Source organism: Hipposideros armiger, unplaced genomic scaffold, assembly GCF_001890085.2.
Source record: "Hipposideros armiger isolate ML-2016 unplaced genomic scaffold, ASM189008v1 scaffold_22, whole genome shotgun sequence".
Classification (NCBI taxonomy): domain Eukaryota; kingdom Metazoa; phylum Chordata; class Mammalia; order Chiroptera; family Hipposideridae; genus Hipposideros; species Hipposideros armiger.
Genome location: NW_017731372.1, coordinates 3,385,378 through 3,400,068, shown reverse-complemented (window position 1 = coordinate 3,400,068; position 14,691 = coordinate 3,385,378). Strand labels below are relative to the sequence as shown.

The 14,691-nt window shown below is 34.4% G+C and overlaps 1 protein-coding gene across 3 annotated transcripts in view; it reads left to right on the top strand.

The window, feature by feature from the left end:
- The window catches only part of TPR (translocated promoter region, nuclear basket protein), a 58,756-nt gene that overhangs the window by 10,859 nt on the left and 33,206 nt on the right, over window positions 1–14,691 (top strand). For all 3 annotated transcript variants that reach the window (XM_019635496.1, XM_019635499.1, XM_019635495.1), the window contains exons 14-27: window positions 2,175–2,282; window positions 3,196–3,422; window positions 4,070–4,233; window positions 4,673–4,806; window positions 4,890–5,038; window positions 6,798–6,960; window positions 7,532–7,666; window positions 8,136–8,276; window positions 9,943–10,108; window positions 11,150–11,316; window positions 12,284–12,436; window positions 12,864–12,980; window positions 14,193–14,396; window positions 14,506–14,690. In XM_019635496.1, the coding sequence (XP_019491041.1) occupies window positions 2,175–2,282; window positions 3,196–3,422; window positions 4,070–4,233; window positions 4,673–4,806; window positions 4,890–5,038; window positions 6,798–6,960; window positions 7,532–7,666; window positions 8,136–8,276; window positions 9,943–10,108; window positions 11,150–11,316; window positions 12,284–12,436; window positions 12,864–12,980; window positions 14,193–14,396; window positions 14,506–14,690 (2,213 nt within the window). The remainder of the gene's footprint in view (window positions 1–2,174; window positions 2,283–3,195; window positions 3,423–4,069; window positions 4,234–4,672; window positions 4,807–4,889; window positions 5,039–6,797; window positions 6,961–7,531; window positions 7,667–8,135; window positions 8,277–9,942; window positions 10,109–11,149; window positions 11,317–12,283; window positions 12,437–12,863; window positions 12,981–14,192; window positions 14,397–14,505; window position 14,691) is intronic.

The window sequence follows — 14,691 nt, the reverse complement described above, 5'->3', positions numbered from 1 at the left end:
GGGCAAAATACATATGAGAAATGGTTTACTGTGTAGTGTTTTCTTAGAATTAAAGTATTTGAGTCAGAAAAGGCTAAATATGCTTTTTCAGTGCTACAATAAACCATTTTAAAGTTTGTTTGTTTTATGAAACACCTATAATCACAAAATGTTGTACTTTTATTTAGCTAAAATTGTTAGAGCCTTTACATTTTTTAAGACATTTCAGATGTGAAGTTCAGTAGGGTTCTGTAGCAGATGATAAGTAGCCACTCATCAAATTAAAATAACAATCTCTCTTTATAATAGAACTCTCCTAAATTTAGCATGGTCTTTCTTTGTCAGACAGTTCTGATATTCTCTCCAAAAATGATAATATTGTTTGATCAAGGGAAGAGCTTTTTTATTTGACATTTGACATTTTGGTAAATCTTTATATATCAATACATTATTTTACTGTTCCTTTGCATGTTAGAAGTACCTAGGAAATTCATAAATATCTTTTACCTTTTAAGATTCCTTTGTAATAAGTAATGATTAAATAAGAGTGTTTATACTCAGATAATTGTGCTTTTAGGGGACAACTATTACTGAGAAATCTTCAAGATTTATTAAACAAGTTTTTTGACGAAATTCAATTAAATCAATGTGTATCTGCAGTTCTGATAAATTTCCTTCCTTTTTCTTGTCTTCCTTCCTTCTTTTCTTCCTTCCTTCCTGTTTTTAAAATAGTATAAATAAATTGTGTCCTTAATTTAAACTTTTGCTGCTGTTGCTAATACAATTTAAGACATCAGTTTAAGTCAAGGTATATTATATATAATTGTCTCTTTGTCCTGAATCAGATGACATCTAGCAGTCTTGCCTTGACAGAATATTGGCTTTTTGATACCCCTTCTACTCATGTGGTTTGAAAAGAGGTCCCTTGGGTCTAATTAGACACTCTTTAGTTTCTCACTGTTGGGAGTGAGCATATTGCCAGGAGCTCATTGTCTGAAGGGGATAGTAAGGTAGAACGGCTTCAGAATCAGATAATAACAGCTGTTAATTGTGGAGAAAACCTCTTTGTTCCTTCTTCACTAATGCTCAGGTACAGTAATAAAAATCCCTTACTACTATTTTTCATAACTGCCTAAGGATGTAAAGGTAATTTCTGTATCTTTTTTATAACTGAATCTTCTGTCCATAACATACATTATGTGTCCTTCAGTTTAGATTCTGTCATGCTCATTTGTTAGATTTTCAGGGTTTTGTAACCAAATAACTTCCTTTCTTGGCATCTTAACTAATCCCATTTTGAACTCAGTAGATTTGTATCATTGCCATCATTCATGAATATTCACCTGCTTCATTTTGTCACATACTTGTTCCCACTGAAATTGGTTTGTGGTTACCTCTAGGGCAGTGTGCTCAGAGATACTTGAAACACCAGGATAAGTATAAACCATCTTTACTTGAATGGTATTTAAAACATTTTTATGTAAAAACAACACATTAAGAAGCAAAATTTGAATTTGAGAGAACATAAGATTTCAAAGATACTTTGTGCTTATTAATCAGCCTCCTTAAAACTGGAGCTCTAAATTCCTAATGATACTGGGATGCAAAACTTTGCAAAGCACTGCATATGCTATCTTATTTTTTAACAGGCTTATCATATTGATTCTGCTTCTTTAGAATTAATTCCTAATGCGTTTTTTATAAAATCAAGTCTTTCGTGCATCTTACCCGAAATTTTTTACTGATTCGATGTTTATTTCCAGGTAACCAGTGTAATAATGATTATCATTGTAATGTAGTCCTTTGTTTTTGTCTTAATAACAAAACTTTTGAGATTATGTGATAGTATTTGATAATATACTTAATTTAGTGTGGCTATAATATTGTAATTGACAGTTAATTTGGGGAGAAGTGGAACATTCCCAGTCAGTTTCATAAAGTGATGAACATTATGATGAGCAGTCTTTGAGATAGCAAGAAATACATGTGTTCATATTTGTAAAGAATATTTCTTTGGGGCTACTGTATTATATAGAATGTTTTTAGTTCATAAGTTGATTACTATGGTATTTGAGCACTGTATATTTTTGTTACTCGTATAACTTTCATTTATATAGATCTTAGAAGAAAATACAGACATTTGTATAGCTCTTAGAAGAAAATACAGAATTTTCACTTGAATTTATGTTTTAAAGGAGATTCAGCGATTGCAGGAGGACACTGACAAAGCCAACAAACATTCATCTGTACTTGAAAGAGACAATCAGAGAATGGAAATACAAATAAAAGATCTTTCACAACAGGTTAGAAATTTTTGTTTCTTTTCCTAAATTGATGGCCCAGTAATGTTTGAATCTGCAGATATCTAACAGAACTACCACATGAAATTCTTGTCAATTAGGAATATTACTCTAGCAGAATTGCAGCCTACTCATTGTTTTTTCATAGCTCCCTCCCTTTTTTCTTTTTTCTTTGAGTGGTAACTTTTCAAATTATAGGTACTGGTTGTAATAAATGAAATAATTCAAAGATAAATAAAAATTCTCCCCCCCACCCAAATCCCAGAGTATAATAACCAAATAGTAGACTCCTGTATATTCTTTCACGTCATCCTCCTCACATGTACAAACGTGAACATATATAAAAATATTAAAGCATTCTTTGCTTTTACTGATATAAAACAATACCATATGCATTACCCTGCCACTTTTTTTTAAACTGAACTGGTCAGGAAATGTAGATCTATTTTTGTTCATGTATTTTATCTGAATTTTTGTGGGTCTACACATAATACATAAAAATTTCACATGAATAGAATTAAAATCTATTTTCCATGCTCTCCTGCCCCATCATACAATACATATGCACGTGCAAACATACACATTTATACACAATGAGTATCTATCTCTGTGTGTTTTATTTGGCTGTTGTACAAAAATTGAGCCGTGCTTCTGGAATTATAATTTGACTGCTTTTTAGAAATAAGAGATGTCATTACATACTTTTATAGAAATGAAAAATAATTTTTTCCATTAAAATTTTTTTATTAAGGTTTTAATATCTAAAATGATATGATTGATGTTTTTTGAGGTAATTTAATACAAGTTGATGGTATTTATAAAGTAATATTTTCATTTGAAAAATTCCATTTTCTTCTAAACATTTCCAGAATCAAAGCCAATACTATTTGATAACATATTAAAACTTTGTTTTTAGATTAGAGTGCTTTTGATGGAACTTGAAGAAGCAAGGGGTAACCATGTAATTCGTGATGAGGAAGTAAGCTCTGCTGATATAAGCAGTTCATCTGAAGTAATATCCCAGCATCTAGTATCTTACAGAAATATTGAAGAGCTTCAACAACAAAATCAACGTCTCTTAGTGGCTCTTAGGGAACTTGGGGAAACTAAAGAAAGGGAAGAACAAGAAACAACTTCATCCAAGTAAGCTATTGACTACCTTGGTTTGTTCAGCAAACATTGAAAACTTTTTATGTACACCCTAATGGGAATATACTGGGAATATAGTGATTTAGAAGAGAAAATAAATATTGAGCAACAATACCAAAAATAAAAAATACAATTCTACTCTCAGGGACCTCAGTTTGTGGATAAGCTTGATAATAAGATGGGTAAGTAAGTAGGTAATTTTAGTTCCGTGTGATTAGTGCTATAATAGATAAAGTCCATCTGTGGGAGCATAAAGGTTGAGGACCTAGCTTAGATTTTAGGGAACAGGCCAGACTTTGTGGAGGAGATATGAGGAATTAATTCAAGTGGAGTAAAGAATTTTTTCAAAAAATGTGTTCAGTGCTAGACGAGGAAGAATGGCTATGAATGCAAGAAGAGGAGTTTGGACTGGGCAGAGTTGGTTTAATTTTTGCAAAAAATATTTCATATGACAGTGGTGAGTGCTTGAGCCCTGTATGGTGGTGGTTTTAAAAGTGGTTCTTAAAGTATCAGAAGAAAGAGAGGATACGAGAGATGAAAATATGCTTAATGGTAGATGGTAAAATAGTCATTTTACAGTAAAAATTATAACTGCCTCCTAATCTCAGTCCTGTGAAATTGACTGATGATTTGTCCTGCAGGATCAGTGAGCTTCAGCTCAAACTTGAGAGCGCCCTCACTGAATTGGAACAACTCCGTGAGTCACGACAACATCAGATGCAGCTTGTTGATTCCATAGTTCGTCAGCGTGATATGTACCGTATTTTGTTGTCACAAACAACAGGAGTTGTCATTCCTTTACATGGTAAGTTTTTATATGCTATCAAGTGTCCAAGTATTTTTGGAAATGTTTCTGAAACATTGGTTTTACAATGTTTTACAACATAAGAAGCATGCACTATAATGACAGTTTCAAATTTGACTACATATATAATTGATACTAACAGACCATCAATCCTAAAACACACCATTATTCCAGGTATTACTTAAAAAGAAGAACTGCTAACCATTGTTGAAAAGTGTGCATCCTAGAATCAATGAATTATATTTATTTTGGTTATGTTTTCTTTTAACATTTGATCTGCAACTATATCTAATCAGAAACCAAAAGTAATCAATAGGTTATTTAGTAATGTTTCCTAATTTCTATAATCTTATGATTTTATGTAAATAAATCTAGCTTGTTGATTTTGGTAATGATGTATTTGAAAAGAAATGTGATACCTCTTTTTACGTTTTTGAAGCTTCAAGCTTAGACGATATTTCTCTTGTGTCAACTCCAAAACGTTCAAGTACATCACAGACTGTTTCCACTCCTGCTCCAGTGCCTATAATTGAGTCAGCAGAGGCTATAGAAGCCAAGGCTGCCCTTAAACAGGTAAAGATCACACCTTTACACCTTTATGTTGGGTTAGGTTTTTCAAGAACACGGCGTCATCTAATAATTTCTCTAATATTTAGTTGCAGGAAATTTTTGAGAACTACAAAAAAGAAAAGATAGATAATGAAAAAATACAAAATGAGCAGCTTGAGAAACTCCAGGAACAAGTCACAGATTTGCGATCACAAAACACCAAAATTTCTACCCAGCTAGATTTTGCTTCTAAACGGTAAATTTTCTTTTCAAATATTAATGAAGGCTAAATGCTATACTTCAGTATTTAAATGAACCAAAGTCAAGGGTCATATTGCATCTGTTACTTCTTTTGTGGACCATAATCCAGATGAGAAGCTATGGGAGCTATTTTTTTTATATTGGTTAATGATTTTCTTGGGCATTGCTATGGGGTCCAGGTAGTTAGTTAAAGTTTAAGCTCATGTGAGGAATAGCGCTAGTTTTTCTCCTTAGATTGAAAGATTTACTGTTTCTGTAGGACTTAATTATTTTATAAGTGCACCAGAGGATAAGTTGAACATGAGCAAATTTCTTTCAGCCTTTTTTTTTAAAGATTTTATTGGGGAATTGTAGGAGGGAACAGCGTTGGGGAATTGGGGAAGGGGAACAGACAAGTTGCTGTCCTTTGGTTCTTCAGTCTAGTTGTGGAGGATGTTGCTTCACTGGCCCAAGTTGGCACCATCATTGCGCTCTTCCCAGGTGAGGCAGATCAGTCACCAGCTTCTGGACGGCCGCTCACGGCGGCTGCTGGCTATACATGGTAGCCCATGGCAACCCACTGCAGCAAGGGCTGCAGCCTATGCCGTCGCCGGCGACTCACAGCAGCCCAGCTCTAGGTTGAGCTGTTGTTTAGCATCTTACCTGTAGACTGTAGAGAGCAGTGTCACTGGCCCTCATATGTGGGATCTGAACCGGGGCCCTCTGGCATCCCAAGCCAGCTCTTAACCAATGTGCCACTCGGCCGGCTCTCTTTCAGCCTTTTCTGTTTTAGGTAGGAGAGAAGCAGGTACTAATTAATTTAGGGAAAATTCACTTTCTTGGTTCCTTATAAAGGAATAATAGTTAATTTCATTCCATAGTTATTATTAGCTCCATTGACTACTTGTTAGCTTAGTAAGTTGGGACAAAATTTATTTTTATGTACACAGGCATACCTTAAGAGATACTGCTGGTTCAGTTCCAGACCACTGCAGTAAAACAAATATTGCAATAAAACAACTTACATGAATTTTTTGGTTTCCCAGTGCATATGCTTATACTCTGCTATAGTGTATTAAATGTGCAATAACATTATGTCTAAAAAAATGTACACACCTTAATTAAAAATACTTCATTGCTAAATACACTAACCATCATTAGAGCCTTCATCGAATCAATCTTTTTGCTGGTGAAAGGTCTTGCCTGATGTTCATGAAAATGCAGTAACTACGAAGCTCAATAAAATGAAGTATGCCTGTGCTACATGCTAAAACTGTTTTTATAAGGATATGGCAGGAAGTTATCTCTACATTCCAAGCTTGGTACCCCATCATTTTTCCCCTATGTTGATAGCTCTAGCTGGCCATTTTCTAAGCTTTCAAGCACATAAGAAAATAAGATGAAAAGTTGTAGCAGGAAAAAGAACTAGTGAAAACCCATCACTAACCATGTGTAAATATCTTAAATTGCATACTGCGTTCTGGTGGGTGTCTGGTGTATGAACATTGTATTGGCATTATTTTGATATGATTAAAATTCTTGTAAATGAATAAGATTAAAGAGTTAATTCAGCCTGCAATACCGTGCTTATTTAGAATTTGAATTTAACTGCCAACTTTGGAGTTTAGAAAAATGAAGTATGAAGGTACATTATTACAAAAAGCCACTTTTCATAGTCTTAATCATTTAAAATTATTCTATTGTGAAATTCCTTAGGTAACTAAACTAGGATATAGTATTTCACTGCTTATAGAATTCTTTTTCTTTTATATAAGTTATGAAATGTTACAAGATAATGTTGAAGGCTATCGCCGAGAAATAACATCCCTACATGAGAGAAATCAGAAACTCACCGCAACAACTCAAAAGCAGGAGCAGATCATCAATACAATGACGCAAGATTTGAGAGGAGCAAACGAAAAGCTTGCTGTTGCCGAAGTGAGACCAGTTCCTCTCATCTAACTTGCATTATAAGTTCCACTTGACGTTTGTTTTTTAGTTATTACTTTGATTTTACTAGTTGGTATAACATAGATATTTGAGAGGTTTGTGTATTACAGGGCCTTACTACATAGTTTTCCAAGTAGAGTTGACCTTTTTGTACAACATGGGTTTGAATTGCTCAGGTCCGCTTAATCCATGAATGTATATCTAAGTGGACCCAGGATAAGTAAGCCCGTGCGTTTCAAACCCATTGTTCAAGGGTCAAGTGTAGTTCTTAGGTTTGTTGATGTTTTAAAGACTGATTTGTTACAGCAAAGAAAGCATACATATTTGTGGTAATTGCAAGATTTTTTTTCTTTGATCTATTGGTGTTCCCAATAATTTTTGGTTCATATTTCAATACATGAAACTAAGTTTTATTTTCTTATATAATGAAAAGATGTAGTCTCTAGCAATAAGAAATGTTTAGTAATGAAGGATCGTTTGAATTTTATAGTTGTATTATTATTACATTTGGCACATTGTTTTCCAACATTTTTTTTCCTTTAATTGTGTTTGCCTCAAGGTAAGAGCAGAAAATTTGAAAAAGGAAAAGGAAATGCTTAAATTGTCAGAAGTTCGCCTTTCTCAGCAAAGAGAGTCTTTGTTAGCTGAACAAAGAGGGCAAAACTTGCTGCTAACTAATCTGCAAACAATTCAGGTAACCCAAAAAAAAGGGCGCATACAGAAAAACAATTTTTAATTAAATTTAATTAGAAATTTTCTTAATTAGAACATTTATCTGTCATTTTTATCACATTGTGATGATCATTGAATTTTGAGGTTTAAGTCTTGTCAATATTCTAAATGAAACATTTGAAAGAGACCTGATTGAATTCGTGAAATTGGCAGTTGTGATCTTCAGGCCTGTATACAGAGTCTTGTGCAGTTTGTTTACAAGATTAAATTTTGGTACCACTACAATATTTCTTTCCCTATTAAATAGATATTTTAATATGTAAAATGTCAAAATAAGTTACTTTGTAAATGTTATAGATCTTAACTTCTTTATGTAGAAATGGGTTGTAAACCTATAATGCCCTCTGGCCTTTAGTTTTCTTTGTATTGTGTTTTGTTTTGATTTTTTACTTTTTTCTGAAGCATAACCAAAAATCTTTTCTTTATTTTAGGGAATACTAGAGCGATCTGAAACGGAGACCAAACAAAGGCTTAGTAGCCAGATAGAAAAACTGGAACATGAGATAGCTCATCTTAAAAAGAAGTTGGAAAACGAGGTGGAACAAAGGCACGCGCTTACTCGAAATCTAGATGTGAGTCTGTCAGCGTTCTGAATTGCTGTAGGTTTGCTTATGTTAAAAAATTAAGCTGGTGTATGGACACACTGCCATCTCATGTTGAAGCATGGTTTTGAAGAGACTTCTTACAAACTCTTTAAGTTTTTCATGCCTTTTTGTATATCTAGTAATTTTTATTGGGTGCCATGTTATGAGTTTTATCCTGTTGAGTGCTGGATATTTTTGTATTCCTAGAAATCGTGAGCTTTGTTCTGGGATGCAGTAAAATTAATTGAAAATAGTTTGACTCTCTTGAGCTAAAGGTGTTGCTTTTTATGATTTATTAGGTGGGGCCAAAGCAGTGCTCAGTCTAGAACTAATTATTCCCCATTACTGAGGCAAGACCTTCCTGAGGTCTGGTCCCAGTAACTGTTGGCTTATGAGTGTTTTCAGTCTGGCTCCTAGGAACAGGTATCATTCCTGACTCTGAGTGGCAGACACACTTCACTCCAGTCTCTGGGCGATTCTTGACCCTCCCTGGGGTAATTTCATATGCATACACTGATCACTGTTTTGCTGACTATTCAAGAGTAATTTTCTGCAAATCTCCAGGGTACTCTTATCTGTACAGCTCCCTTCTCTCTGATAGAGAAGAGTTTTATAACTTTGAGCTCATTTATCATTTACCTTTACCAGCTAACTGGTAAAGGTAAATAAATACTTAGATGATAAGAAAGTATTTTTTTAGGCTTATAGCATATCCTAGAAATAAATACCTTTTCTTTGTGGATACTGATGTTACTGGGAATGACGTTGTACCTCAGCTTTTTGTCTTCTTAAAAGAAAGAATTCCGTCAAGAGACAGTTTGTGCAGCATAGGACAGCCAGAAGTTTATTAGTTAAAGCGAGTACACGGAGACATGGAGCGGGCTGACCCTCCCCTCACATTGTGTGAGGGTTCTTATCTTTGGGGGTAGAATTGTCTCCCCCTCTCCCTCTCTAGTATCTCATTCTCCCAGCTGGCGTGCCTCCTCCTCCCTTCTTGCTCCCAAGGTTGTCTGAGCTCATGACCATGGCCCTGAGAAGTAGGGTGTATATTCTGATAAGTGGGATGTGTTCCCATCCTTCTCTGGCATTTTTCTTTCTTCTTGCTTTAAGGGCATACACAGTCCTGCTGAGCTAGTTTTCTTGTGCCCACCTTTGTTTATGATATCCTGCAGAGCAGGGTATCTGTGACCTAAGTCGGAGCAGCTGCAAGGGCCACCTGACAGAGCTGGCTCCTCCTCCTGCTCATTTCTACCTTTCGACCTACCCTATCTATCACTAGCAAAAGAAAAAAAACCAAAAAACAAAACTATACTATTCATAGAGTAAAGCTCAGTCTTAGGCCAAAATTGATGACAATTGCCTGGAAGCAAGATCTCAAATTCTCCCCCATAGCCTGCACACGCTTAAATCAGCAAGGTTGATTTAAGCAGTTGAGGGCTCACCTCTTATTTCCTATCAACCCACAATTGTAAAATTGTTTCAGGTGTTGTGTAAGGGGGGCGGGAGTGTTTGTTGTTTCAGATGGGAAGGTAAGTCTGGTGCCATTGCTCTATGTTGGCCAGTTTTAAAGTTCTGTAAAAAGATAACTTGAACTTGTAATTATTTAAGAACCTAGAAATAGTGTTTGTAAGGTTAATGTGTTTTTTTCTTATAGGTTCAACTTTTAGATACAAAGAGACAGCTGGATACCGAGACAAGTCTTCACCTTAACACAAAAGAACTATTAAAAAATGCCCAAAAGGAAATTGCTACGTTGAAACAGCACCTCAGTAATATGGAAGTCCAGCTTGCTTCTCAGTCCTCACAGAGAACTGGTAAAGGTAAATAAATAATTAGACTGATAATGAAGTATTTCTTTAGGCTTATAACCGCCTATAAATAAATACCCTTTCTTTGTGGATACTAGCAAAAGAAAAAACTTTTACTATTCATACAATAAAACTCACTTTTAGGCCTACTTAATAAATTTGCAGACTTGGAAGATTCACAGTAGTTCTGCATGACATCTAACCAAGGTATGCTCTTAGTTTTCTAATTGTTGAAACCATTTATTGATAGTTTTAAAATATTTCTTTTGAGGAGGGCTAATATTTGAACTTTAAACTCGCCCTTTTGTGATGAGGTGTCTGGTTAAATCTATAATAAGGCTCAATTACAGAAATAATTGATTTGTTTGGTGTCTTTTAGATCAGTATTCCTAACCTTTGCTCATTGATAGTCTCAGGTAAAAGATTTCTTTTGTTAGATTTTGCCTCTCTTTGGGAATACACCATATCAAGTGTAAAGCCTTTGTGTCCAGATAATCTTTCAATATGATTTTATTTCTTAGTAGAAGAGAAATAAAAAACATAATATAATTGTATATGTATGTGTGCATGTATGTATGTGTGTATGTATGTATATAAATATTGATATCATATGATAAAACATTCTTTTCGATCTGCAACTTTTTCCTTTCCATGAATTTTAGAATGAAAATTGGGCTAAATAATTTAAGATTTGGTGTTTTAGAGTAAACAGTGTGTTTAAATGACAAATTAAGAATCTGAGTTAAGAATCTGATGATTCCTTCAAGTAGCTCTTTAGTGGAAATATTTTGTTTTATTCTCTTTTAAATATCCTTTCCTTAATATTTGTAATAGCACATTTCAAATACATGTACTTGACTTTCTTTTTAAGAAATAGCATACTGACAAAATAGCTGTTCTATTTCATTATTCAGCGTGGGTTGAAATACACTTCCTAGATAGTTAAGTACTTCTACATTTGAGCCTTAATCCTAATTTCACAAACTCTTTGATAACAACCACCTCTAATATCATTTAAAATGTTAATCTTAAGAAACCTGTGAAATCTTTTAGGTCAGCCTAGCAACAAAGAAGATGTGGATGAACTTCTGAGTCAACTAAGGCAAACAGAAGAGCAAGTGAATGATTTGAAGGAGAGACTCAAAACAAGTGCCAGTAACGTGGAGCAGTACCGAGCAATGGTTACTAGTTTAGAAGAGTCCCTTAACAAGGAAAAGCAGGTACATGCAATTGTGAATTCAATGTAAAAGCACTTATTAACTTTTTTTTTTTTTTTAGGAGTCTGCTTTGTGATAGGCACTGTAGTCAGGGCGAGTTGGACTAGTCGTTATGCTTACTTTTTAAAAGTGCTTAAGTCTAATAAGCCAGATAAAACCAAAACCACCCACAAAACTCATAAAACAAGGGAGGGTGTAATAGCTGTAGGAAAGGTACAGACCAAATGTTGATGTGAGTGGGAGGTAGGTAAGGTTATTTGTCTCCGGAGTATGTAGGACTTCACAAAAGAGGTGGCATTTGTCCACAGCCTTGAAAGAAAGTATCATTTGGATAGTCACAGATAGAAAGTTATTCCATGTAGTAGGAGCCCTCAGCCAAGATAGAAAGGCTTCAGATAACTGTTTGGCTAGTGTTTGGAATTTGTGAGTTAAGTAGTAAGGAATATAGTCATAAATGTAGTTGAGAACCAAATGTGAAATGTTTTGAATGTTATATTTGTAAGATTTTGAGCTGTTGATTTTTTTCCCAGCATGTCATAGCCAGAAGTTGTTTTAATTAGAAAGATTAATGTAGTAGATTAAATGATACAAAGTTCATTTTGGAGGCGAAGCAGTAGTCCAGGGCCACAGTTTTAAAAGATCCTTTTGTGGTTGGCATCATGGGAATGAAAATATGGGGGAGGAGGGATCCTTTTAGTCATAGAAAGGATAGATTAGGCAAGTGATTATGAGGATTAAAGGAGAAATGAGAGTTGGAAGTTTCACTTCAAAAGAGAAAAACGGCCAATAGCTAAGTTGAGAGGTAAATTATGCTTATAGTTTTAAACGTTTCTGAACTCTTTAATTAGCATTTGATGGATTTTTTTTAAATACAAACAATTTTAGTATGTTTCGAATTTAGATTTAGAGAAAGTAATTGTATAACTTTAAATGTGTGTAATTGTTTTGTCCTATTTGGATGATGGTGAAGGTAACAGAAGAAGTACATAAAAATATTGAAGTTCGTTTAAAAGAGTCAGCTGAATTTCAGACACAGCTGGAAAAGAAGTTGATGGAAGTAGAGAAGGAAAAACAGGAACTTCAGGATGACAAGAGAAAAGCCATAGAGAGCATGGAACAACAGGTAAATTAGATTATTAACCATATTCTTTTTTTCTTTGTGTAAGGATTTGAATTCCTTTGAATAGTTCATTAGTTATCATCCGGTTCTTCTCAACAGATATTGGTTGCACACACCCAACAATTTTAGTTTTATCTTTTACTCTGCTCAGTGCATTTGTACATGTTTCCTTTGAATATTTTAGACTACTTTATGGAAGTAGGTATCAGTGCTTCTTTTTAGAAGTCTCTGCTTGAGAACTGACTTTTGCAGATATTAGGGAGGGAATATAGACCTGTAAATTTTGTACAGTAGACTGTATCAGGTTATAACTATTTTAAAATTAGTAAGAAGTCCCATTGGGTAAATTGAGCTTTTTAAAATCTGTCTTCAGTATTTTTAAAGTAAGTTTGCAGTTAACTCTGGTTTTAATCTTGTTCTTCCAATTTAGTTATCTGAGTTAAAGAAAACACTTAGTAGTGTTCAGAATGAAGTACAAGAAGCTCTTCAGAGAGCAAGCACAGCTCTGAGTAATGAACAGCAAGCCAGACGTGACTGTCAGGAACAAGTAAGTGTTGCTCTCATGGCCAGCCATTGATACGTGAGCGTCGATCTGCGGGGACAGTTTTTTGAGGATGTTAATGCATTTTGGGGATCGGTGAACCTATAAAAACACAAGGCTATTGCCACTCTTGTGGAATTTGGACTAAAATCATTTGGAAAGTATAGATGAAAGCTAAAAGTAAATAGTGCAGTATTCATTAACAAAGCAATCTTGGCAAATGGGAAAAAATACAAAGATAGGAGTAGATTAAATGTGTACTTGCTGTCATTTGTGAACTTATTTTTTACTGTTGCTGTCCTTCACTAGTTCTGGCTGCGAAACTGTGTTATAGACAAGATAGAGACACCTTCCTCAGCAAAACAACCTCGTGACAGCATTTTAATGCATGACTGAGCTTGCGGACTTTTATACATCACTTTTTTTAGACCTTTAAAAGTACAAAACCACATCATTTAGTTATATGTACACACATGCCCACATTCATATGTTATAAAAAATTTTTTATTAATTTTTGGTGAACAAGAAATGATAAAACACAATTCAAGAGAATAGGGATTATTGAAATGGTAGAATGGAAAAGGAATATTTGTAAGAATATTGGTAATGTTCTCATTTTTAAGTTCAGTGGTATTATTAATAGCCATTCATTTGGTTGCTGTTCTTTATTGCTTACGTGTACATAATATGTATGTGTATCACAATTTTTTTAAGAATGGAATACAGGGAACTGCTTCAGAGGTAAATTAGACAAAAAAAAAAAAAAAAGAATTATCCTTGGCTTATTGCCAAACAGAATAACATTGGAAATTAAAATTGGAGAATGTATTTATAATTCAATTTTTAAATAAATTCTTTTCATTTTCCTTCCTTTGTTCACATTTAAGTTTGTGTGTGTATGTGTGTGCATGTATTTTACATAACTGAGTTATATTTAGCCTTTATTTCATAAAATCTGTTCCAGGTTGCTACATATTCTTTATAAGTTTCATTTAGAACAGTCTTTAGTATTTTAGTGAATAGATATAGCATAACTGTTCATTATTCTCCTGTTTTTGTACATGTAGATTGTCTTTACTTTTAGATAACACAATGTGCATCTTTTTTTCCCCTTTTTTGTTATCTTTTTTTATAATTCTTTGTGCATATTTTATTTTGTACTGACTAGCTTTGTAGATTTTTACTCTTTTGCGTCAATGGGGGAATAATCTCTTCCAGGCTAAAATAGCTGTGGAAGCTCAGAACAAGTATGAGCGAGAACTGATGCTGCATGCTGCCGACGTGGAAGCACTGCAGGCTGCCAAGGAACAGGTTTCCAAAATGGCATCGGCCCGTCAGCATTTGGAAGAAACAACCCAGAAAGCAGAATCACAGTTGTTGGAGTGTAAAGCATCTTGGGAGGAACGAGAGAGAACGTTAAAGGTATTCTTGTCATCATAATAAAATGTTCTGGGAGAATTGAGAGGTTTGTGTTTTTCTTTTTTAATGTACGTGGGGGAACCTGCTATTATGACAGACTGTTGGTTTACAGGATGAAGTTTCCAAGTGTGTGTCTCGCTGTGAAGACCTAGAGAAACAAAATCGATTACTTCACGATCAAATTGAAAAATTAAGTGACAAGGTCGTTGCCTCTGTGAAGGAAGGCATACAGGGTCCGCTGAATGTATCTTTCACTGAAGAAGGAAAATCTCAAGAACAAATTTTAGAAATTCTCAGG